Consider the following 23226-nt stretch of genomic DNA (forward strand, 5'->3'; position numbering starts at 1 on the left):
GGACAGACTGCATTCCCTGGGATGCTGCCTGTTTTGTGTGGTAGAGGAATGCTTAACATGTACTGAAACAGGCATGTATTATCCTTCTACAGTCAGTATTTAAGTGACGTGCTTTTTCAACTCAGCATACCCCGCAAAACTGGGAGGCTTTGCATTGCTTTAGAAAAGAAGATTAATGCTGTTTAGGAGGATGATATTAATTTGAGATGAGAAGAATAATTTTAGCTACTAGGTGAAAAAGTGACGATGACATAATCCATGTGTAAAGGAACTAAATGGGACTACCTGCAAGGATTTTTTTATTTTTTTTTGATAACTGTAAGCACTATAAAAGAGGCCAAACTCTATTTTCAGTTCTGCATGTGAGGCTTCCACTAATTTGTCAAGAAAAATAAATTTGCTTTGAATGTTTAAAGCTTGTGTAAACTTACTCACATTGCTGCATATTTACTGATTTCTGGAGAGAGAAACGGGTTCAGGCATCCTGGAAAATGTAAAAGGATTTTTTTGTTTAAAGAAATGTTCAGGTATTCTTAATATTGAAATTTTTACTGACTAGTTATAACAATGCTTCCAGAAACACTTGCATCAGAAGTGCTTAAAGAAAACATTTGAGGGATAAAATTTGAATGTTGTAGTAACTTGAGGAATCCATGGGCTTCTCTGTTTTTCTGGGTCATACTTCTCTTGTTTTGAGGTGGAGTAGCTGTAAAGCCTCAATTCCGAATACTGTGTGTGCGTAAATGAACAAAGGTTACCTTTAATTCTGTTGGAAGCTGATGTTCAGGGAGGGGGCTCGGAGAATCTTCTTTTGTTAAAAAAACTACCTGTGTCAGTGCAGGTAGCTAACACGTTTTAAAATTCAGTTCCTGTAAATGTCTGAATTTCACTTTCAGAAATGGCTTTTTGTCTATTTCTGCAAATAATTATTAATTTAAGCGAACGCAGAAGCATGAGCTAGGCTGAAGCAAATCTGCTCTGAAATTCCTGGTATTCCTTGTGGGAATATTTTTTCCAATCTGGCAATGGGTGTAGTCAATCAATAGTTATTGCAAAAGGAATGATTTTACAGTAAAAGTATCCTGAGTTTGTGTAGGGAGGTATCATTTATGGGGACAACACCTCCCCCACCAAGTTTTAAGCTGTATCTTTTTTTTAAAGAGCTATAAACTGTCAGTGAAGTACAGATGAGTTCTTTACATAGGAACCATATTAATAGGAATGTAAAATACAAGGGGAAAAACAGGTGAGGTGAGCTGGCTCTTTAAGCCCTTCCATGGCAGAACAAAATTAAATTACTAATTCTGTTTGGGGAAGAAAGCCGGTATTAAGTTTGATGGATTATTCAACATCTGTTTGGTATATCTCTCATCAGTTAGCTGGAGGTTATACAGATTCATTAGTCGAGGAGAAGAATGTGATTGAAGTTTAAAAGTTAAAATGTTGCAGTGTGTTGAAGCAGACTAGTTCCCTTTGCAGTTCTACTTGCATTTTATCTTGCCAACTTAGAGGTTGAGCAGCAGGTGTGTTTGAGTTTTGATTTGCTGCAGCCTAGTAATCTCTTCAGCCTTTCAAATGTCTGTAGCATGAATGCATGTATTATTTAAGTCTTCATATCCACTTTGGGTTTTGATCAACAGTTTCTCAGTAAATGTACAATTCTCACCCATTCTGCAAATTTCCCTGTTTTACTAATTTCTAGTGTATGCTGAGAGAAGAAATTGTACATTATACTCCCTGTTTTGCATATGTCTTTGGAATTATTTCCTTTCTTTCCAAAAACTAATGCGCCTCTAAAGCAAGAGGTGTTCAGCTCTTTGACAAACTTTACTCCAGAAGCCCTGGGCATACTATAATGATAAAATACTGATAATTTTGCGTAATTCATGTGGATATACTTTATTTCTGCTCTGTCTCCTAGAGGTTGGAGAATTTACTTAATTTCGTGTCAGAAGAAAGGGAATAACCGCATTTGAAATATAGAACCTTTGCAACTAATGAATCACGTATGGAGAATTAAAAGAATCTGTGTTGCTGCTGCTGCTTCTATTTGGTATTCATTATGGAAGTATAGGACCGACTTATGTGTGGGAGGGAAAACGAACAAGCTTTTGTTATCTCATAGTTGATGTGAATCCAGGAAGTCTTGGTACAGAGATCCTGGAAATTTACATTATACATAACTTCCCATTGACTCCTCCTCCATATTTTGGCTACTGATCTTTTTATCTGTCACACAGACTTTTTTTTTAACATGCTTTGCATCATTCAGCTCTTCTTTTATCTATAAGGAGTGTTTATAAAGGAGAGAAAGCTCCTTGAACACTGGCAAAATATTATCATTTGATTATGATGTTTTAGATTAACTTCCTTTTATACTAGTCCTGGTATTTAACACTACTAAAATAACTCATTCATCATTCTCCATTGGGTACTCATTGATGAAGAATCCTTTAAATAACTGTAAGTTAAGACTTAGACATAACTTTCATATTCCATGGGGATAAGTAAGAGAGGCTTTTTAACTCCTTTGTGGTGTTTATAAATGGCTTTTTTGGTGATCACTCAGATCTACATGATTAAATACTTTGAGTGCACTAGCTAGAAGCAGGATGTTAACCTGTTTGAATGTGGTATTAGTGGCAGTGACAATGTTAGTTATGGTATTTGGTTTTTTTCCTATGTTACATATGACGGTTATTCCTTAACAGTACAAATTGCAGCTTTGGTCGGCCGGGGGTTGAATGCTACTGCCAGCATGACAGTGGAGCTGCAGTAATACAGCTTCAGTTCCTGATTAATGAGGTTAGTACATTAACGATGTACGTGTTCAATAATTCAGAGAAGATAAACTCTGTATCTCCTTCAATTTCTCATTAAGGAAGCATCAAAATCAGCTAACACAAGTGACTCTTAGAGTGAATGGCAAGTAGTAATAATAATTATAAATAAATTAACTTTTTAATTTTAGAAAATGCTTGACTAACTGCTGAAAATAGCTTTGTCTCTAGAGTACTCCTTTGCTATAAGTAAGAACTCTTGTTTCCTAGGAATACTTATTCATGTCATTGAACATTGCAAGTTGTCTCTTGTAGTAAAGTATGTCTTCAGTAGTACTAAACAGTTTCAGTAGGTAGTTAATTTTATTTTGATAGAGTTACTGTTTTAGATGTGAGCTGAGCATATATCCCTAATCTGATCCCTCAGTAATTTCAGGTGTGTTTTTCCTAGGAGTGTAGTAGCTGAGATCTGACAGCAGTGCTGTTCTTCAGTTAGCTGGGGCCAGATTTGTAGGGGAATTTCTAGCTCAGAAGAATGGTGAAGTCAAACCTCACTAGCTTTGTCAGGACGTAGATATTAGCAGTTGAGTTCGTTGCTTAATTTCTCTATGGAGGTGGGCATGAGGGAACTGATGTGCACACACCAGAAATAGCTTCTCCTTCCACACCCTGCCCCTTGGTATGGCACTGAACCAAATGTGAATGAGCTGAATGATGTGATCACATCGGTTATCTCATTACTACTACTACTTGGAACTTGCCTGTGCTATGATGTCAATGAGCATGCTTATAAATATTTTTTTCATCCTGAAGGCAAATATATAATATGTTTTCACTATGATGGTGCTATAATGTTACTAGGGTTATGAAAGTAAGTTGACTAAACTTTTTCTTTCTCATAGGGAGCTCTTGTGAGTGCCTTGGCTGATGATACCTTACACCTGTGGAACTTACGTCAGAAGAGACCTGCTATACTTCATTCACTGAAATTTAACAGAGAACGGTAGGGATTGGATTATTATTGCTTTGCCCCTTACCATTACACTATGTGCTATTGTAAGATCTGATTTTTAATGCAGTCCAATTAATAACTTAAATTAATAATTATTAATTTCAGTTAATAATTGAAACTGGATCTACATCGAGTTTGAGTTGCAGGCTGTTAGGGCCCAAATTACTTATGAGGAGACATGCTTGTGACCTAAACTGAGATGACTCTTCTATAATTTTGCATATTGAATTGCTGAACATCAATTCTCCCATCTTTAAAATGCAGAGGTGTAGAAGACTTTCAATATATGTCTCCAGAGGAATTTTGGTGCAAAAAGTGCATGTGTGTACCGACAAGTCAACAGGAAAACTAGTTAAATTTTCTAGTTGGAGGTTTTTCTCCTGTTGATGACAGATTGGAATTCTGCAGTGTTAGAGCTCCTGCGTGTATCAGAGAAGTTGAAAACAACATGCATTTTGACTAACAATTTTGAGACTCAAGTAGCAGCACTGTAAGCAAGCTAGGGAGACATTTTAGATTAAATTTCTGTAAGTCAGTTGATACTGTTTCTGCAAAAAAATGTGTGTCTTTTTTTTTTAGTAACAAGTAGTCCTTCCCTTTTGGGAAGTAGCCCTTCTTTTCCAGTATCGGTGAAGTCTCAACTGGAATGCTATGTCCGCTTTTGAGCAGTGTGCTCCAGAGATGGACTGCTTGGGGAGCTCAAAGGATGCTAGCAAGAACACACAATAATCTGTGACTTATAACCCTGTTGAATAGGGCAGGAAGTAATAAGCTGGAAGTAATGGGTAGCAATAGAAAGAGGCAAGATAAATATTTATGTAAAACCTTCTAATGTAATGTCATACAAAGTGATAAACAGACTGTTGGGTGGATTGTGGAATAACTCTGACAGAGCAAAATTCTCTGCCTCAGGGGAGTGACAGTGTTCCGTTATGCGGCATAAAAGTAAAAAGGAGAGAAATGCAATTCATAGCCTCTAGCTCAATGAGGATTGTCCAACTATAGGAGATGCAGTAGTGTATCCAAACTGAATTTTTTCCCTTTCCCTTCCCCCTTCTTTCTTAAACAACTTTATTTGTAGCACCTATTTAAAGTGTCAATATAAAATTCAGATTTGCAGCCCGAAACCACACTTGGATATTGACTTATAACTAATGCTTTAAAGTAGATATCTGAGGAGGTGATTCTGATTGCATATGAATCTGTCTGTTGGAAGACTTGTGGAAGTGGAAAACAGAGTGAAGTTTTAAACCATCCTTTTCCTGTAAATGTGACATTTTCACTAATAAAGCCTGTCACAGGGAATTGAACTCTTACCAGAAAGAGGGGAAGGAGTGGAAAGGAGTCTAGATCACTCATGTCACTTCACTGGTTGTATTTGTTATTAATTTTGGACAGAATACCGATTTTTACAGGAAAACCCGTGCCTTGCTAAAATAAGTAATGAAAGCACCATAGTTACCAAGAGTGGTGAAGGTATGGTTTGAGACAAGGGCTTATTCTTCTAGTAACTTTAATTTTAAAGTATCCCTTATAATAGTGTATAGAAGTAGCCAGAATACTGAAGGTCCCAGAAGCATACATTGTCATAGCCACTTATCAAGTCATACTGGATGACTGTTAACTATTTTCAAATATTCTGTTTTCTTTTGACTAGTTTATAAAATAAAGCCTTATAAAGTGTAATGTCATTACTAGGGAATTATTTTGATTTTGAACTTTAAAGAATTGCACGAATTCACTGTTGAATAATTCTAAATAGGTGTCTCTGATTACTAAGAACTCTTAGTGTTATAATTACACCTAATAGGCTTGATATGTTATGTGATTTTGAAGCAAATGGGCTTTGCTTTGATCAGTTTTATGATATGCATTAACTAAGTTTATTGAGAAGAGTGTTCATGAATAAAACTGGATCTTCTCAATTAGTAAGTGCTAAATTGTTTGATACCTAATTAATGAAATCTTTTAAATAATTTATGTTGGGGGATTAAGATTTGCTCATAAGGATAACTAACTTCTCAAACAGGAATTATTTAAAATATTAAATACTACAACATAGCCTTGTAATAATATCTTTTCTAATGATACTTTAATTTGCCAGCTTGTGTAGGGAACTTCAATATCTTGGAAATTAGCTTGGGTAAAAGAATAAATAAGTTAAACTGGAAAAAATGTCCTTGGGGGGGAAACAAAGCCAAATCTTACTACATGACTGAAGCGACTATTCCAGTTATACCGGTATTTGCTCTAGGACTCTGTAGATGTTAAGGTTTAAAATTATATACCTGATTGGTATATAATTGGAACTTCCAGAGTTCCTGGAAGTGTGTTGACATTGCAAAAAAGTAGTATTTGTGTCCTGTTTAATAGGGGTTCAGCTCAACATGTCACAGGCCCATTTTTCTTCAGATTTTGTTTACAAATCAGAGTTTAATGTGTAAGGATTAGGTGTGAACTAGAAGGTTGTTTGTGGTATAGAAAGCTAACTGTAGCAGTTGGCTACCCAGATTAAAGGATGTCCTGGTCTTGAAAATGATTCTTGAACCAAGTTTAAGAAGGGGGGGGAAGGCTATGACTTGTTAATGAACTCTGTGTTCTCCTGGCATATTCTTTTACCAGCCCTGGCTAATTTCCTGCTTTTAGCCATATGGAAGAATTACTGTCCAATGTTTAAGAACGCAATTTCTAGATTTCATGTGTTTCTCCTGTTGGTAATTTAGCTTGGCTAGCTTGTTTTCAGGCCTGTTTTGAATGTCTTTCAGGTAAGGAATAAAAAAGACACAGCTTGTGTTGTGGGTCAAGTATTTTGTATACTTAACTGAAAATTGAATCAGAGTATTAAATTACCTGTAAGTTAATTCAGAATGCAGTGTCGTGGAGAATGGAAAGGGTTGTGAATTGCTGATTTCTACTCATGAATTTTAAGAACAGGGAGTGGTGAGAGTTGCTATTTCTTTTAAAATAATTGTATACCTAATACAGACTTTGTTCTGAGCTGTGGAAAATGTCTTTATTGGGTAACTTGCAGCTTTTTTTAGACAAGCAAAACCTTTCTTTAAAAGTAGTGACCAAGAGTCTTTAAAGATGCTGCTTTCTATTGAATTTTTAAATGAGTTGAGTATCTGTAGACAAGAAATCAGCCATTTAATGGATTCATAGCTCTTGACTGCCTTTTGTACCAGTGATGGTTAGTAATTTGAAGCAAGTCTTCTGAATTGGTGATTGATGAAGTTTTTGATGTATGACAAACCTGTTAGTTGAAATTATTGGCAGATGTCAGAAGCACAGTTCTGCAAGTTTTCTAGCCTTTTGTTCCTGTTGTATTTGTTGGGTTTTGGAACTGCTTTGTGTTCTAGTTACCAAACAAAAGTTAGAAGATACTAAACCAATGTCATACTAAGCTTGGCTATTCTTCCTTGAGTGTGCAAAGTGGTCTGTAGGGGCCAGGAAAAAATGCATAATGATGCTTACATGGTGGGGCTTGCTTGCATGACTTGTCATGCAAGTTAAATAAGTAGTACGTCTTTGCAGAACACATGAGTCAGTGAATTTACTTAGTATCTTAGGTTTTGTAGTTCCCTAAGATTTCTTCAGGGAATCACAATGTAGTTTCTCTGTCATCTACATACCTGTATAAATATCCTACACATAATAAAATTGTTGTCTGTTCACGTGTGATGTTGATGCTAGGCTAGATTAATTCTAAAATGAGCATAGCTAATACCTCTTAGAGTAAATATTGAAAGCATGTTGTGAGATAAATATTCAATCTGGCTTTAGTTTTCTTGCTATGCAGGAACTGTTAAACTTTGTGCTGACCTAAGGTCAGCAATCACGCATCACTAATGAGCCAGACTTCCACAGAACCAATTTAAGAGTGAGTGAAGTGATAGACTAATTTGATTTAAAAAAAAACAAACAAAACAACACAACCAACCACCTGAACAAACAAAAAAAGCCAACAAAGCAACAGTGGTGTGGGATGACAACTTTGAGTCATCTTTGCTGCAAACCAAACACCAAACCAACCCACTTTACATACAAGTATGAAAAATGTGTTGAGTTATCAAAGACTCGTGTCCTTCCTGAACTGAAATTCCTTGTTCTAATGCCAAAAGAAATAGTTTACTTGCTTTGTGACTTTGCATAAATGCAAGAACCAGAATCATAGCATAAAAATAGAACTGAGTGTTTAGTGTGTGAGTGCGTTGCATATCGATCACTGAGTGCACTGATAGCAGTTTAATTTTTAATATATCAACTTTTATGGTGTGGTATTTAAATTGTTTTTTTCACCATGAAACTGTGCAATTCATAGTTACAAAGTTATGCTTTAAGTATTGCTGGCTTTGTATCCTGCTGTAAACAGCAACTTTAGGTCTGTGTTTAAAACACAAACTGTCTATAGTGAGTGAAAAACCCCACTTGTATTTACTTCTTATTAATAAACGAGACTTCTAACTTTGACACATACCTTACCTAATTAGACACTAACTTTGCACCCAACCTGTGCATTAGCAGACATTAGTTGTGAGAGAATTTTTCCATCCACCTCACTGAATTTGTAAACTGACCAATTCTGCCACTTTGTGGATAGCAGAAGGACATACAGGTTTTCTTGCTTGTGAGAGCGGGTGATGATATTCTTCATAGGTTTCTGGTTGTGGTGTTTTTTCTTCCTCTTTCTGTTTACCAGTATCACTGTTTCACTTCCAGCCTCTGTTTAAGGGCTGTCACTTCCCCCTTTGCCCTATGTGTTTTGGGGTAGGATTATAGTATAATTAACAGAAGGATTACAGATATATATATCCAAACAACACATCCGAGAAGCTAAGTATTTTAAAGTCTTTGGAGAGACAATGATATACCAAGTACAAGTTTAATATAGGAAAAAGTTTTTTCACAAATAGCTATGTTTTACACTCTTCTAAACTGGTTTTCTTCTTGAGAGTTAAAGCAAATGATCACCAGGCCTGCTTGCCTTTATGGTGTCATATAAAGCCTTCTTTTACCTGGTGGGCTTAAAAATGTTACTCCATAGTGATCTGCTAGATGATGTATTTAGGAGTTCTATCTTTTTTCAAGAAGTTAGCAGGAGAAAATGAATTCCTTGACTGTCTGGATTTGCTGCAAACATGAATGTCTCTTTCATGCAAGATCAGATTCCTTTGAAAAACATTTTCTTGAGGCTGTGCATGCATGCAGAGTCCCACATGTTGGTGCAGCTGATGGAACTGCAGTTGCATCAGTTACCTTCTGCTGCCTTTGGCACTGAGGCAGAACCAAAGCGCTGAGTCCTACTACTCTGAGATTTCGGCTTCTAAGAAACAGTCTGCATTGTCCTGTTAGTTGTTCTCCCTGCATACTGATGACTTTCACAGTGGTGTGAGGCACATAATGGACAACTGCCATGTGCCTGGGCAGAATTTGACCTCTAGTCTTTATGCCCTGCTTGTATGACGAACTTTAATCCATCAGTGATGGGCATAATTCTTCTGTCTCCTGGGAAAACTACATCTCTGACATGGCCATTTTTCAAGTTGTAGTGTGTGACTTCCCAGATGAAATATTTCGCCTAACTGCATGTGTTAGAGCAAGGTACTTGAGTGTCTTCTGATGCCAAAGGTGATGGTTACTTTTTAAGTCATGTCAGATATACCAACAGGAGCTCATAAATATGTAGTGCAGGGGATTTTTATCAGTGGTAAGACATCTTCAGATCTTTCAGGTATTTCGTGTGAATTCTTTCAATATTGAAAAACTTTCTTAGTTTTCAAATAATTTGCCTCAAAAGGCATGTGTGCATTGGTCTTTTGTCAGCATTACAAGTAGTGAAGAGCCCTTTTTTTTTTGTGTAAAAATAAAAATATGGAGACCCCTTCTGAGTGAAGTACAACTGAAGCTTGAAAAGCCCTCTTAAAATGAGAGGTGAAATGTGACTCCATAAAGGAAAGAACATGTAAGCCATGAAATATATTAGGGACACCATATTGTAAAAATACAAATACCTGCAGCAACCTAAAAAACCTCTAAAATTGAGCCTTTTCCTGGAAAATTATCTAAATGGCCCTGGTATTGATCGCATCAGTGGTGAAAACTTTATTTCTGTTCTTGGCTCTTGCTTCCCTATTACTCCATCTTGACACCACTAGAATACACCACAACTCAGATACTGAACCATAGGCTCTTCTCAGCTGCCTTTAGAGGCAGCACTTCAGGTAAATATGTTTGGAGAAGCATCATTTGGAGTGCTGTTATAGGATATAAACGGAATTGAAGTACCTGGTCCAGTTTCTATGATATTCTGCATTTATCCACGTGGTCTTTTGGGAGGACAATTTTGGATTGCATTGAAGAGGAGGTCTTCCTCTGCATATGCCTTCTGCCCCTTCTGGCCTTTTTTGTACAGGTAGGTATTTTAAGCTATTGCAGTTACCGGATCTGAAAATAGACCACTTGCAGCAGTCTGGCAAAATCACAGCCACTGCTTGCTTCCATCAGTATGATATTCTGACACTGCCTCTTGATGTTTTTATGCCCATTGAAGACTCGACAAGAGACCATGGACATGAAGTCTAGACTAACATTGGAATTAAACTATTCAGCTTCTGAGTTTTACATGGTGGTTATCTCATGCGTGAAAGGTGAAGATAGAGGTATTCAGAATACAACTTTGGTAGCTTAAAACTTTTTAGAAAATTTTTATTTTATGTATACAATAATGATTTGAGCAGCTAGTGTAATTACAGTAACTGCAAACCTATAATGATAGCCTGAGGGTTCTATAAATAGTTTTAGTGACTTAAAAATAAAACCTGTTATCAGTGTTTGTCATTCACCAAAGCATTTGTCACTGTGCTTTGTTAAAGCAGTGGAAAATTCTGAAGAACATATAATGCTTCATAATGCAGTAGACTAAGGAAAGGTAAAGATTAATTTAAAAGGATTTCTGTTGTCATAATAATACACTCAAGATAACAGCCCATCATTTTTACTTAATATTTCCCTTAAAAGCCTAATTCTTACGTACCAAAGAATACAATTTATTAAATTAATATTTCTGTAATTAAATTCCTTTAGGGAATATTATCACTTGCTATAATAACTATTTTGATATACATTGTGAAACAACCACAACTAAGACTTTTCTTAACTAAACTTCGACAGATTATCAGAAAAGACACATGGTCTGCAGTTAAGAAAGTAAATCCTTTCAGTACGTGTACAAATGCCTTCTTAAAGACTCTCCTGTCACTGCTAATACTCTCACATAAGGAATAGCACAATTTATATTTTAAGTACGGTAAGAACAAGAAGTATTTTGTGAGGATTTTTCTTTTGTCAGTGTTTTCCACTGCTAGTGTACTACTGGCTTTTCTGTATATAACTTTGTTTTCTTGAACCAGTGGTTCAACTCTTACAAACTCATTTCATAGGAAAGTGAAATTTCTTGTGGGTTTTTTGGAAGGGGGGGGACAGGGTAAGGGTTGGCTTTGCAAATATGTATGCAGTGAGGAGGAATACTTTGTACAGCTACAACAGAGTTTAGAACGACCCTGACTGTTTTGGGGCTGCATAACTACTTAATTTTAGCAGTGGTGCTGGCATATATTAAAATCACGCTGTAGATTTCAGATTAAAAAAAACCTGTTTTTCTATAAAGGGATTTTTTTTGTACAGGTATGGGAAAGTGAAATATTTGGAATAAGGTGCTATACACAATACTTGTATTATACTAAAAGTTCAATCTGCTTCACAAAATGTACTGTACTTACTGAGGTAGTTGAAACTTCCTTGGAGATAACATGAGGAATCTGTTGTGCCACGAAAGGGCTGCGTGCAAAAGCCTGCTTTCTGTGATCACTGGCTCAGACAATCCCAGGCTGTCTCTTCAGATGCATAAAACTGGTCTATTTTTTTATAGGTGCTTCTGTTGTAGTATTTTTGTTAGAATGGCTTGATACAGGAGAGGAAGAGTACAGTACTCTACTTCGTATTGATACATTGTTTTCAAGTAGTTGGGGTTTGTGTGCAAGGGAGACTTGCAAAGATTTTTTTTTTTTTTACTTGGATTGAGTGTCTCTGTAGTCCTCTGAATCTGTTCCCAACAAATGATTGTGTTTTCCACGTTTATGTATGTATCCATTTGTGGGTATGTGGGGGAAGAATACTTGAGTTGTAAAAGTGGCCAGAGCATTGTATGGCAACTTCCATTTCTGTTGATCCTAAAATATGCGATGGCTGGAGTATATTCTAATCTTGTGGTGGCAGAGATAGGTTTCTGAAAGAAAAATCTGCATTTTTCAGGAAAAAAATATGCTGTGCTTGGCCAAGTGTTAACTAAGCAAGTACTGCCTCACCACCAAGAAGACCCTGACCTTTTGTTTCCATCCTTCAAAACAAGTTTGAATCCCTTTAATCCTCAGTCCAATTTTCAACAGAGCAAGCGAGGTCACTAAATGTAGACTGTATGTTGACATGCTAGTAGGTTGTCACTGGTACTTCAGATGGTCATAGCTTCACTGCATTTTAGTTTTTAAGAGGGCTGTAACATTTGCAATGTTATTCAAAATCTACGTAGTTTAAGATGAAGCCTTAAGCACTGAAGAGAGGGAATCTCAGAACATGAACTTTTATGTTGGAAAAGTTACTCTGTAGTAAATGCAGTTATCTGAAACGAATCACTTCAGACAAAATACAATTGAGTTTCTGAAAGTTGGAAGAGCTAGTTTTTTCTATTAAGAAAACAAAGAAATAGCAAATAAAACTATATTACAAATGGAGTAATATTTACTACATTCAATGTAAAACGGTAATTCTTTAATTATAGCAGATTCAGCATGAAAAATTCCTTTTGGATTTAACTAGTCATCAGTTGTTCCGTGAAACATAAAAGCTCTAAGAATATTGTTCTAGGTTACGCAAAAATCAGACGAAACTTTCTTTCTGATTGTAGAAGAACGGTAAAAGCACACTTCTAAGGATAAGGTTAAGAACCCTGTTTTATATGTGCCTAAACAATTTTGAAGTTACTTCAGCCTCCTCCCTTCAAGAGTTTGTAAACATTTTGTGAAATTACTTACTCAACTCTAATTTACTCTTGGTGTGGAATTATTTTATTGCTTGCTAACTCTTAATGAAATTAATCTTACTTGCACAGAGGAGACAGTAAATTGATTATGACTGCATATTCAAGAAGAGTATCAAGAGTCTTGAGGAGCTGGACACTTCTTTAAGTGTTGCCCTTTTGCTATAGCAATCAAAGTTACGGCCCCAACTTGTATTTTTGCCCACCTTTAAAAGACATGAAATAGATTGTTACTTATAATGAAAGTATTGGACAACTGTAATTGACAATATTAACTCACGGATCAAGACAGATAGGCCCACAGCCCTGCTCCTGAATGTTATTTTTGCCTGCTAGGCCCTGTTCTTAGATCCGGCTGATCTGGCTGCCAGCTGCTTCTGGCACATGGAATCCTGGCACAAAAAGAAGCTGGGGTGTTGCAGGGTGCTGAGGGTTTATGTTTTCACGTTGTATATCTTTCCCCTTCCCATGACCTGCTTGTAGTGGGAGAGCTCTGTTACTGGGCTGTAAGGTCTGGGGGCCTGCCTGGGGAAATGCCTGTACAGATGTATGTGACTTAGCTTCCAATAAAATAGTTTTTTCCAAGGATGTTGGGGAAACTCAAATCTTTAACCTGTGGTATTTGCAGATTACTATGATTAGTAAAAATGTTACAACCTCTGTAGGTTCATTGAGTTGGAAGACCATTTTAAATCTTGTATATAGTCCTTTTTTCTTGAAACATCAATGAAAAAAGTTAGTGCAGCCTTTTGGCTTAAATATTCAAGCACAAGAAATCAAGGAGTTAGAAAATGGATAAATTAGATTTGCTTGAGCAAACTGCATTCCCTAACTAGAAGGAAACTAGTGATATAAAAAGTAAAATGGTACACTTTTGATCCAGGTAGTATTACTACAGAAGCCTTAACTTTTGAAACCTGTAATACAAATTAACATCTCTTCCAGCTATTAGCAAGTTTTTTCATTGCTGCTGTTAGCCTTTGCTTTTGTGCTGAAGTTAAGAGTGTATATACAGCATCTAATGTAAAGGATCTAAAGCTTTTCTTTGCATAAATAGTTATTAACAGGTTTGTAAAGGGATGCATGGATTTGGCAAGAAGGGAGCCCAAATGGGAGAAAAAAAGAACAAAAAAATCTGTAAAGCTAAGGATTAGAGCTGACAGAACAAATTTCCATTGAATAATTATTCTACCCTATTACTGAAACGTTTCTGATAGCCCAAGTAGTTTATCAATTTCTTTCAATATTGGACCTTGTCAGATTAAAGTAGTTTATAGAGTTTACAGTTTCCAGAAAGCTTCCAGAAATTTCAAGTTAGTATAGAAAAATCAGATAGTTTAGAGGCTTCAGTTCCTACAGACATTACATCCTTATCAGTTTTGAAGAAATAGGCAGGACCCCAGAGGACAGAAATAACCAAGTTTTCAAATACTAATATTTGTGCTGGAGCTGTGGTAAAAGAAGAGTTCTCTGCTAGTACAAACAGTAGCTTTTGGGTTTTGTTCAGATACTTCCTTCTAGCAGAAGAGAAAACCTGTAAGGCAGAAAATTAAAACGTGGTTTAAGTAAACTAATAGCCCCAAATTTAAAATACTTGAAAAATAACTTTTATAATATTGGGGTTAGGTTTGCCTTTAGGGCATACTTTGGGTTACATATAAACTTAACTTTTCTTATGCTTGATTTTCTGCCTTTGTCTCCTCACTTGAAACCAGCTTAATCTGCACAAGGCTACTTCTAAAAATCCTTTGTTCTTTACAACTTTTAACTCAAATAGATGTCAAAGGGAGATCTATAGATTGCAATGTAGGAGTATATTTTAAGTTTAAAATTACAGCAATATGGAGTAAATGCATTCAATATGATAATTTTCAAAGGTGGCTGTATGATTTTTATCTGAATGACTTAATAGTTTTAGAATGTCTTGATTTCTATTTCTTGTTTACTCACAGTTTTTACATTGTGCATCTCTTACTTTGTCATGTACTTGCTTTGCTACATTTCTCTCCCTTATTTCTTGCCTTATTTCTTCCTGTTTGCCTATTGCCTCTTTTTCCTATTTGCCTCTTGATTCTTCTTTAATTCCTTTTTTTGGTGGCTTTCTCTTTCAGGATAACATTTTGTCATCTGCCTTTCCAAAGTAAATGGCTATATGTGGGCACCGAAAGAGGAAACATTCACATTGTCAATGTGGAATCATTTACTCTCTCAGGCTATGTCATCATGTGGAATAAAGCCATTGAACTGTGAGTTTAATCAAGTATTGGCTGTTGAGGGGAGGGAACAGAACTGTCCCAGATGTTAACATCAGTTGCACTACACCAATTACATGATCAAAGTACATAAATAGTCATGTAAATACTTTTTTATTCTCATAAATGTGAAGTGTTAATATTAATATATATGTTTCTGCTTATAACACTATTTTTTATCATAGTGCCTGAAATAGACGTAAAAATCATTATCTGTGGTGATAAAGAACTAAAAAAAAATATATGTTAAAATATAATGCAGCTGGTACTTGGGCAGGCATATCACTTCTATGGTTTTGGGGTCATAGTCCAAAGTATAAAGCTATGCATTGTAACAGGGATGATGCGTGCTGAGTATAAATTTACTGGCTGAAAATGTAAATTTAGATAAGGCTATTCCAGGAGTGTAGTGTATTTTTTACAGCTATTGTCATTGCTTCTTTTTTGATAATAAATTTGTGTATGCCAATATAGTGTTTTGCGGGTGAAAACCTACTTGTGTGCTGCTGTTCCTGTGGGGTTGTTTTGTTCCCAGATTGTTATCTTCGAAACATATGAAGTCCATCACTTGCCAAAGGTTGTTGAAACAAACACAGCTCTTCGTTAGTCCATCTTCTTCAATAGCAAAAAGTCAACGTAAAGTCTTAACTGTGTGTTGTTTTAACATTGCCTAGCTTGGGCAGTTTATGAATAATGGCAAGACCTGTTTTCTATCATAAAAATAAACATTTTATCTAACTGTGTCAATTCTGTAACAATAAACATTAAGATAGATATTGTAAAACTAATGGCAATTTTTTGAGTTGTGAATAAGCAGTAAATAAGTCTTTTTCTCTTATAAGAAAACAGAAACTAAGTGCCTAGAACTAGACAGAAAGTATTTATGGGCTTGAAGATAAAAGTGACTCCATGCTGAAATGCATTACTTGCAATTGTGTTGAGATGCAGTTTTGGGCAGGGAATTTTTTTTTTTAATTAAATGAAAATATTTCTTGTTTAGGTCATCCAAATCTCACCCAGGACCTATTGTCCACATTAGTGACAATCCGATGGACGAAGGAAAGGTAGGATATGTTTAAGGACTGTTCAATCTGTTATTTTTTCAAGCAAGACTTTTTATTAAAGGACAGAAAATAATGGCTTTAGACTCTGAAAATAATATGAAGCAAGGCACATACATAACTGTAGGACACGTTACTGGAATAATTGAATGAATTTTGTAATCAGAAACATCTGAAAATACAGCAGGAAGTGCTTAATTGCAAAATCTCTTGAAAACAAAAGCAAATAACTCACTTATGGTGGGTAAAAATTGAGAAGTTGCTAAAAAAGAACATTCATAACCTGAGTGCAGAAATAGTGAGATAGAAATCAAATAAACATTATAATGCTCTTGGGTGTTGCTGTTTCACAACTTCTTGTTTTAATAGCATGCTAGTTACAAGCTTGTATCCTACACACCTGAGTTTCAGTCCATCAAGGAGAGTTTCACAAGTAGAACTTCTTTCTTCATTGGGATGAAGTTCACTGCAGTAAGTGCATAACTAGTGGGTTTCTCTGTAGAAACTAGGTTTGAATCGCATTGCAGAATCGTGGACCCTAGAATATGCATGCAATGAAGCTATGGCAACTCAGAAAAGACAAGTGATCTATTTGTTCTGATGTATTCCATCCTCATGCCACTTTTAATTATTTTCAATTAAAGCTTAAGAATTACTGTTTTTATTGATGAGGTCAGCAACCAGTGTTTTAGAATCTGACCTTATACTCCTTTCTAATAAGAAAAATATTGCTGAAAAAAAACCCCTGTGCAGTTGTAAGAAGCTCCTTATTACTCACAGTGTAATCACTTTTTACTAAATCAAATGTGTCTAATATTTTTAGGGTATTTTAGTGCTGTATAGCACTGAAATAGATCAAATACTTTACCTGTAATCTGGTACAAGATCTTCTATTTTTCATACTGGAAATAACTGTACACCTTTTTAACATGCTGAAAAGACTGTCCAGGCAAAACCTCTAGGCATTGATTTAGAGCTCTATCCTTGACTACAATGGCATGTGTGTGAAGGCAGTGTTTTCTAACTTGTAATATGAAGGACTTTCCTAAGGGCACTTCTGTTTGCTCACAGGAAATAGGCTGTTTCAACAGCGAGTAAATCCCAGCACCCAACTATGCCTTTTCTTGTAAGTCCATGCTGGGGAAAAAGAAGTGGGAGTGAAGGTGTGCTACTTAATGCTAGCAGCTGTAGCATTTTCCTGTAGCAATACTGCTCAAAGGAACGATCTCACAGGAGATCCAGCAGCTATAGAAGGCAGCAATGCAGCTTCGTCTTTCATATAACAACTGCCAAGACTGTTACTACTGCCTCATGCTGACCTTGTTTTGTTTTTATTAAGAGAAGTGTGACTTAAGATAGGAGAGCAAAACACTTAAATACTGAACAATGTGTTAGACCAATTATTATGAGCAATTTGAATCTTCAGTCCCTGCAGAAATGGTTTAATGTTGTTTCTAGCAAAAAGATTATTTGGAAAATTATCTTTTTTAATTTCTCTCTAGCTTTCCTCTCTTTAAAAACTAATGTTCTCAGTGTTCCTTTAGCCACTTATCAGTTGTGAGCTGTTACCTAGAACTTCAGGAAGGATATGCGTTCTTCCAGCAAATCTAAGCAGAACAAATTCTAGCGAGGAAAATGAACAATAAGAAGTTCTCTTTTCCAGCTCCCTCACATTTTCACACAGGAGGGAATACACTTTAATGTTGATGTTTCTGGAACTCAAAGGGATTTCCAAGGATTCTTCAGAAGAATGCATTATTTTTTTTCTAATTTTGCATGAATGCTAGTTGTATTAGCTGTAAGTTTAGGAGAATGACAAGTATAAAGTAAACCTCTCTAACATTGAGGTCTTCACTGTTTCTCACTAACTTTTGTCTTCATAAGTACTTGTAGTTACTCCATGTAGTATTATGCTGCATCTCTTTGGGGGAAGAACTGCAGGCATTGCAAATGGTATTCTTTTGCTTATCCTTATAAAGACTTGATATATCTGCTTATTATTGCAGCTTCTGATTGGCTTTGAGTCTGGAACAGTGGTATTATGGGATCTGAAGTCAAAGAAGGCGGATTACAGATACACACATGATGAGGTAACATTTTTTCATCTGCATTATTTACCATGGGGATATCATTCGCTATTCTAACAGCAACTTAGTTTATTTTTTTTTGTTTCATCTCCTGAATTTGAAATTGCAAGTACTTAAACTTTTAGAGAAAAGAGCCATAGAGTTTGAATAATAGAAACTTCAGATTAAATAAATGTTCACTGAGTTGAAGTTTATGAAGTACCATGAGTGGTAGCATGGGTTGGATTTCTTCACTAATTTGGGGGGCTGGGAGATGGAAGCTTTCAGATACTTTTTCTATTATTGAGTAAGGTGACTTTCACCTGTGTTAAGAGCTTAAGTTGAAACAAGGTGATATAGCAATTTTTGTAATTTGGAATCTCACGCATATTCTGAAAAGGTAGAGAAATTATTAAACAGTCTCAGGAGACTCAGTAGAAATAAAACTGGGGGAGTTTAAAAAAAACCAAACAAACACATAATGGCATTGACTGACCCTATTTTTTTAAAACTTGATTCTTGAGAGAATGTAGGCTTTTTGAAAGACTGAGATTAAGAAAAATCATTTGACGTAACATGCAACTTGATGTATTTTATTTGAAATAACATAAAATTAGTCTCAATTACATTTCATTGATTATAAAATGTCTGAATCATTGTTCAGTACAGCTAGGCCTGTTTCTTGTATCACAGAGGGTGGTGTGTATTTTCGTTACCTCTGTGATGAGCTTTTCACAAGGCAGGATTTGGGTTTTTTGTGGAGGTTCTGGCTCAGTACCTGTGCTCGTGTGTCTGTTAGCTCTACCAATGGAGAGTTTGTTTGAAGGGGGAGTCTCTGAAGTAGTCGAAACCTCAGATCATCAGAGCTGTATTAGAACATCAGAGCTGAATGAGGTTTCTTTGTGTGTTCAGAAATGTCTGTATAAACATCAAAGTATGTTATGTGAAGAGCAATTTTCTACCTTCCAGTTTCATTGCATGCACCTAATTAATTCCCTCTGTTTCTTTGTTTCATAAACTTACTTGTATCTCCTCCATCTTTTTCTAGTCTTAATCAAGTTCTTCCTATACCTCTTACTCTTCTTGCTTTTCTAACTTTCTTTTTTTAATCATTCTACTTCATCTTTGTTTTATAAAAGACAAACACAACAACATATTATATTCAAGGTGTGGGCGTGCTGGATTTATGGTGTGGAATAATTGTTTGGTCTTGCTTTCTTTGTCTCTTGATCTTGATACTGGATTATCCTTTTAATGCTGAAAGTGTTAAGCAGATAGTTCCTTGGAACAGCCTACTGAAAACCAGAGTCTCATGCTTCAGTGTTAATTGTCGTCTCAAAGTCCATTGCACTTACTTGTAGTTTCACATCTACTTAGTTGGACAATAAAAGTTTTTCTGCAGTTCTTCACTGGAATCTTGATTTCTACCTTGAATATGCCTTGGTACTGTCAGCAGACTTATCACCTTAGTATGCTTATTCTAGTTTTCTGAGTTAGTTATGAATATACTGAGCAGCACAGGTCTCTGAGGGTCTCTACCAATTACCTTCATCCATGAACAAATCAATTACTGCCAGCCTGTTTTTATTCTAGCTTGCCTTTATTTCCTGATACCTTAACCAATTATTCGTCTATTCAAGGATCTCTGGTCTGTTTTGTTTTGTTTTTTTTTTTTTTAGTTTCCTTTGAGAGATATTGTTGAAAGACTGAAAATTGTGTAGACAGCTTAGTTGGGGTTTCCGTTAGCCACATGCCTGTTAACATTTAGGAGGTCTGGACATGATTTCCTTTAACAAAAAGCATGTTGACTTCTCTTACCTGGTATATTATACTCATCCATATGTTGATTAACTCTACTCTTTTAGTAAAGTTTTGTTGCGATTTCTAGAAATTTATGCAGGGTAGACACAATGCTGCTTATTCTGTTTTTTCGTTGGATTTTCTGGACCATTTGTTTAAAAACTGACTCCATACTTGTGATCTTTGTGAACCAACCCTAATTTGAAAGGTTGCAAACAGCAATGAATAGTTCAGCTCTTTCATCTTTGATTTCCTTTAGGATTTATAAGTGAATGCATTGCTGTTCAGTTTGGTTTTTGACTGCAGGAGAGATAATAAAATACCTTAGGTAAGATCCTTTGGTAAAGAAATGTGCATTATCGTAAGTTGGGAATGGATAGGAGGGGGAGAGAAAAAAATGAGGATGTATGGAGTGAACTTGATGAATTTCACTGTTCTTATTAATGAGAATCAACATACGTAAAGTTGCTTAAAAAAAAAAATAAATTGGCCATTTGAGTCTTAAAAGGTGAAGTATGCTTTTTCTGTGAGTTCAGATTGCCCTTTAAGAAAAATTTCTCATTTGAAAAAGAATTACTGTATGCAGTAATAACTTGTTGGTTCTCATCCATTTAACATTGTATGACAAGGAATTTCTTCTTCAATGGGCAAGTTATTTAGATCTAATCTTCTAAGGAGGAAGGCAGAATAGAATGTCCCTCTCTTTTATTTGGATTTGATACAGTTAGGCAGTTTCAAGTTCTTCTGGATTCTGGCCTGAATAGCATAGAAATAAAATGATTAATTTGGTCTAACAGAATTGAAAAATATGTGTTTCTTGAAAGGTGCCATTGTAGAGAGTGCTGTAATTGTTTCTGGACCGATGGCCTTGAGAGAAGAGCCTATCAGATACAGAAAAGATAACGAATAGGAAGCTGCAGAAAGTGAATGATTCTATGTATGCTATATATATCTGTCTGTCTCTTTTTTAGTGCATGTCAGGTGAAGTGGGGCTTCTCCTGTATCTTTCTTTCATTTTATTCTTCAGTGCCTCTCAGTTTTGTGTTTAGCTGCAAAAATGGAGAATCTCCCTCAGTTTGTCAGTGAAAGGAACGTTCAACTCCATAATGTTACCATAATGTGACCATAATATGGTCAGTACTAACTAACTAGTGGCCTATATAAATATACTTGTTGTTTTTCAGCTAGCACACTTTCAAACAGGTGAATGTAAATGTTAAGAAATCCAAAAGAAACAGTTTTTGTATTGCATTTTTCAAGAATCATAGAATGTGTTGGGTTGAAGGGACCTTTAAAGGTCATCTACTCCAACCCCCCTGCAGTAAGCAGGGACATCAATGATATAGCCAAATAATAAAAACTTTGCTAGTTTTTATGAGCAGCTTCCTTAACAGAACAGAGAAAAGCATTCTCACTTGCTTAATGCTGAAAGAAATTACTGTGAAAAGGTAACTTCTTGAGTCTCAGAGAACTACACCATAACTATTACTGTGAAAAATGCTGACTGGCATTGTTGGAATTCTGATAATAAGGTAAACTGTTCATTCTAGTTGACTATTTTAGCAATTCAAATACATAACCAAAAATGAAATGTCTATATATGTAGTAAGCAACTAATTCTTTTCAGTTGCAGGCTAGTACAGTTGTGTAGATTTTAAAGTAGAATGGAAAAGTCAGAAACCAGAGAAATTCACTGAATTGAGCAAGACACGGATGGTACAGCTAACCAAGGTTTTGGGTAAGAGGGGAGTAACCAGTAGACAGTTCTAGGCAGAAATAACTTATTGTGTGTCCATTCTAAATTTGACTGTACCTTGACTTTTTCTTTTTCCTTTTTTCCACATTTGAGACTGATATTAGTTTTCTTCTCTTAACATGTAATACTAAATACTAAAAAATATTTGAAAAACTGTGGTCCAGAAGGTGTAACCACAATCTGATTCTTAAGATATGTAATAGAAGTAACCAAAGTGTTTTTACATGGATGTAGCCAGGATTTAACACAATTCAAAACTTGTAGAGTTAAGCTTGCTTTTGTGGTTTTTTTTTCTGGAATATCTTTTCTTGTTGACTGGAGCACTAAGACATCTGCTCTTTCTATAACAAAGGAGCCTAAAAAATTGGTTGCCATATTAATTTCTCATTTAGCTCCTTCTCCCTTCTGTCCCCAATAACAAATAACTAGTGTGACATATCGTAAAGTATTGTAATGTTTTGCCAAAACCTTTATTGACTAGCTTAGTCTAGTCTAAGATTGCCCAAAAAGGCAGTCTTAACCCGACCACCCCAGCAATATCTTTCCATAATGAGTTGTGGCTGCGTGACAATACAGCAAGTCACAATATAATTAACTCTTTTCTCCTCTTCCTGTACACCCAAGAAAAGTATCAGTTGGAAGGACCCATTTCACATGAAAACTTAAGATATGAGGAAAATCTTCAGACTTTCTGGCAATGTAGTGGTTTCCTTGCTCAAGAGAGTACCCACACAGAGTCTAGCAGTGGCGGAATAATCCCTTATCTCATGAGATCTCCTCCGCTTTTGAGAAGCACGGCACAGAGCAGAGAAAGCTCTCTGCTATTTCGCCTCTTGCTAGCAAACCTTGTGAATTCAAATACTTCTGTGCACAGAATCTTTCTAGCTCTTGCTTCTTGTCGATTTCCTGGTCTGTGGCTTTGCCAGAGGCTTCTTTCGTATGCTGACTGTAAGGGCTGTGTTCCATCCGTGAACATGTTTCACATCTTCCCTCACAGAGGGTAATACATGTGACGTTCTGCCCTGTAGCAGGAGCAGGGTTTTAAGCCTCAGGATATATATTCTTGGTTCTCCACTCCTTCTTGATGAGAGCTCTTCTGAGTGTAGAGTTGACAACTAGTAAGAAGAGAGCAACTTAGTCCAATCTCGTCACATGTGAGATCTGGTGCAGAGCTGTTCATCAGACATAGGAAATGCTGTCTGGTCTCCCTTCTTCCTCCCTGACTGTGCTGTCTCAGACTGCTGAAGTGGAAAATCACAGAGGGATCTTGTTTGGTGAATCAGGCCTTTTTATTAGCACCAGGGGAACATTCTCTGGCTCTAACCCTATTGAAAACAAATAATTCTTCTGGTACTGGCTATCTGTGTAGTCCCATCAATCTCATAAAACCCATCATCACCAGTCACTG

The 23226-nt window shown here is 36.1% G+C and overlaps 1 protein-coding gene across 7 annotated transcripts in view; it reads left to right on the plus strand.

The window, feature by feature from the left end:
• Positions 1–23226, plus strand: part of STXBP5 (syntaxin binding protein 5) — a 109771-nt gene that overhangs the window by 27071 nt on the left and 59474 nt on the right. For all 7 annotated transcript variants that reach the window (XM_063329256.1, XM_063329258.1, XM_063329259.1 and 4 more), the window contains exons 3-7: positions 2724–2805; positions 3683–3783; positions 14995–15129; positions 16136–16199; positions 18203–18286. In XM_063329256.1, the coding sequence (XP_063185326.1) occupies positions 2724–2805; positions 3683–3783; positions 14995–15129; positions 16136–16199; positions 18203–18286 (466 nt within the window). The remainder of the gene's footprint in view (positions 1–2723; positions 2806–3682; positions 3784–14994; positions 15130–16135; positions 16200–18202; positions 18287–23226) is intronic.

The sequence above is a fragment of the Chroicocephalus ridibundus genome, chromosome 3, assembly GCF_963924245.1.
Source record: "Chroicocephalus ridibundus chromosome 3, bChrRid1.1, whole genome shotgun sequence".
In the NCBI taxonomy this organism is placed as follows: Eukaryota; Metazoa; Chordata; class Aves; order Charadriiformes; family Laridae; genus Chroicocephalus; species Chroicocephalus ridibundus.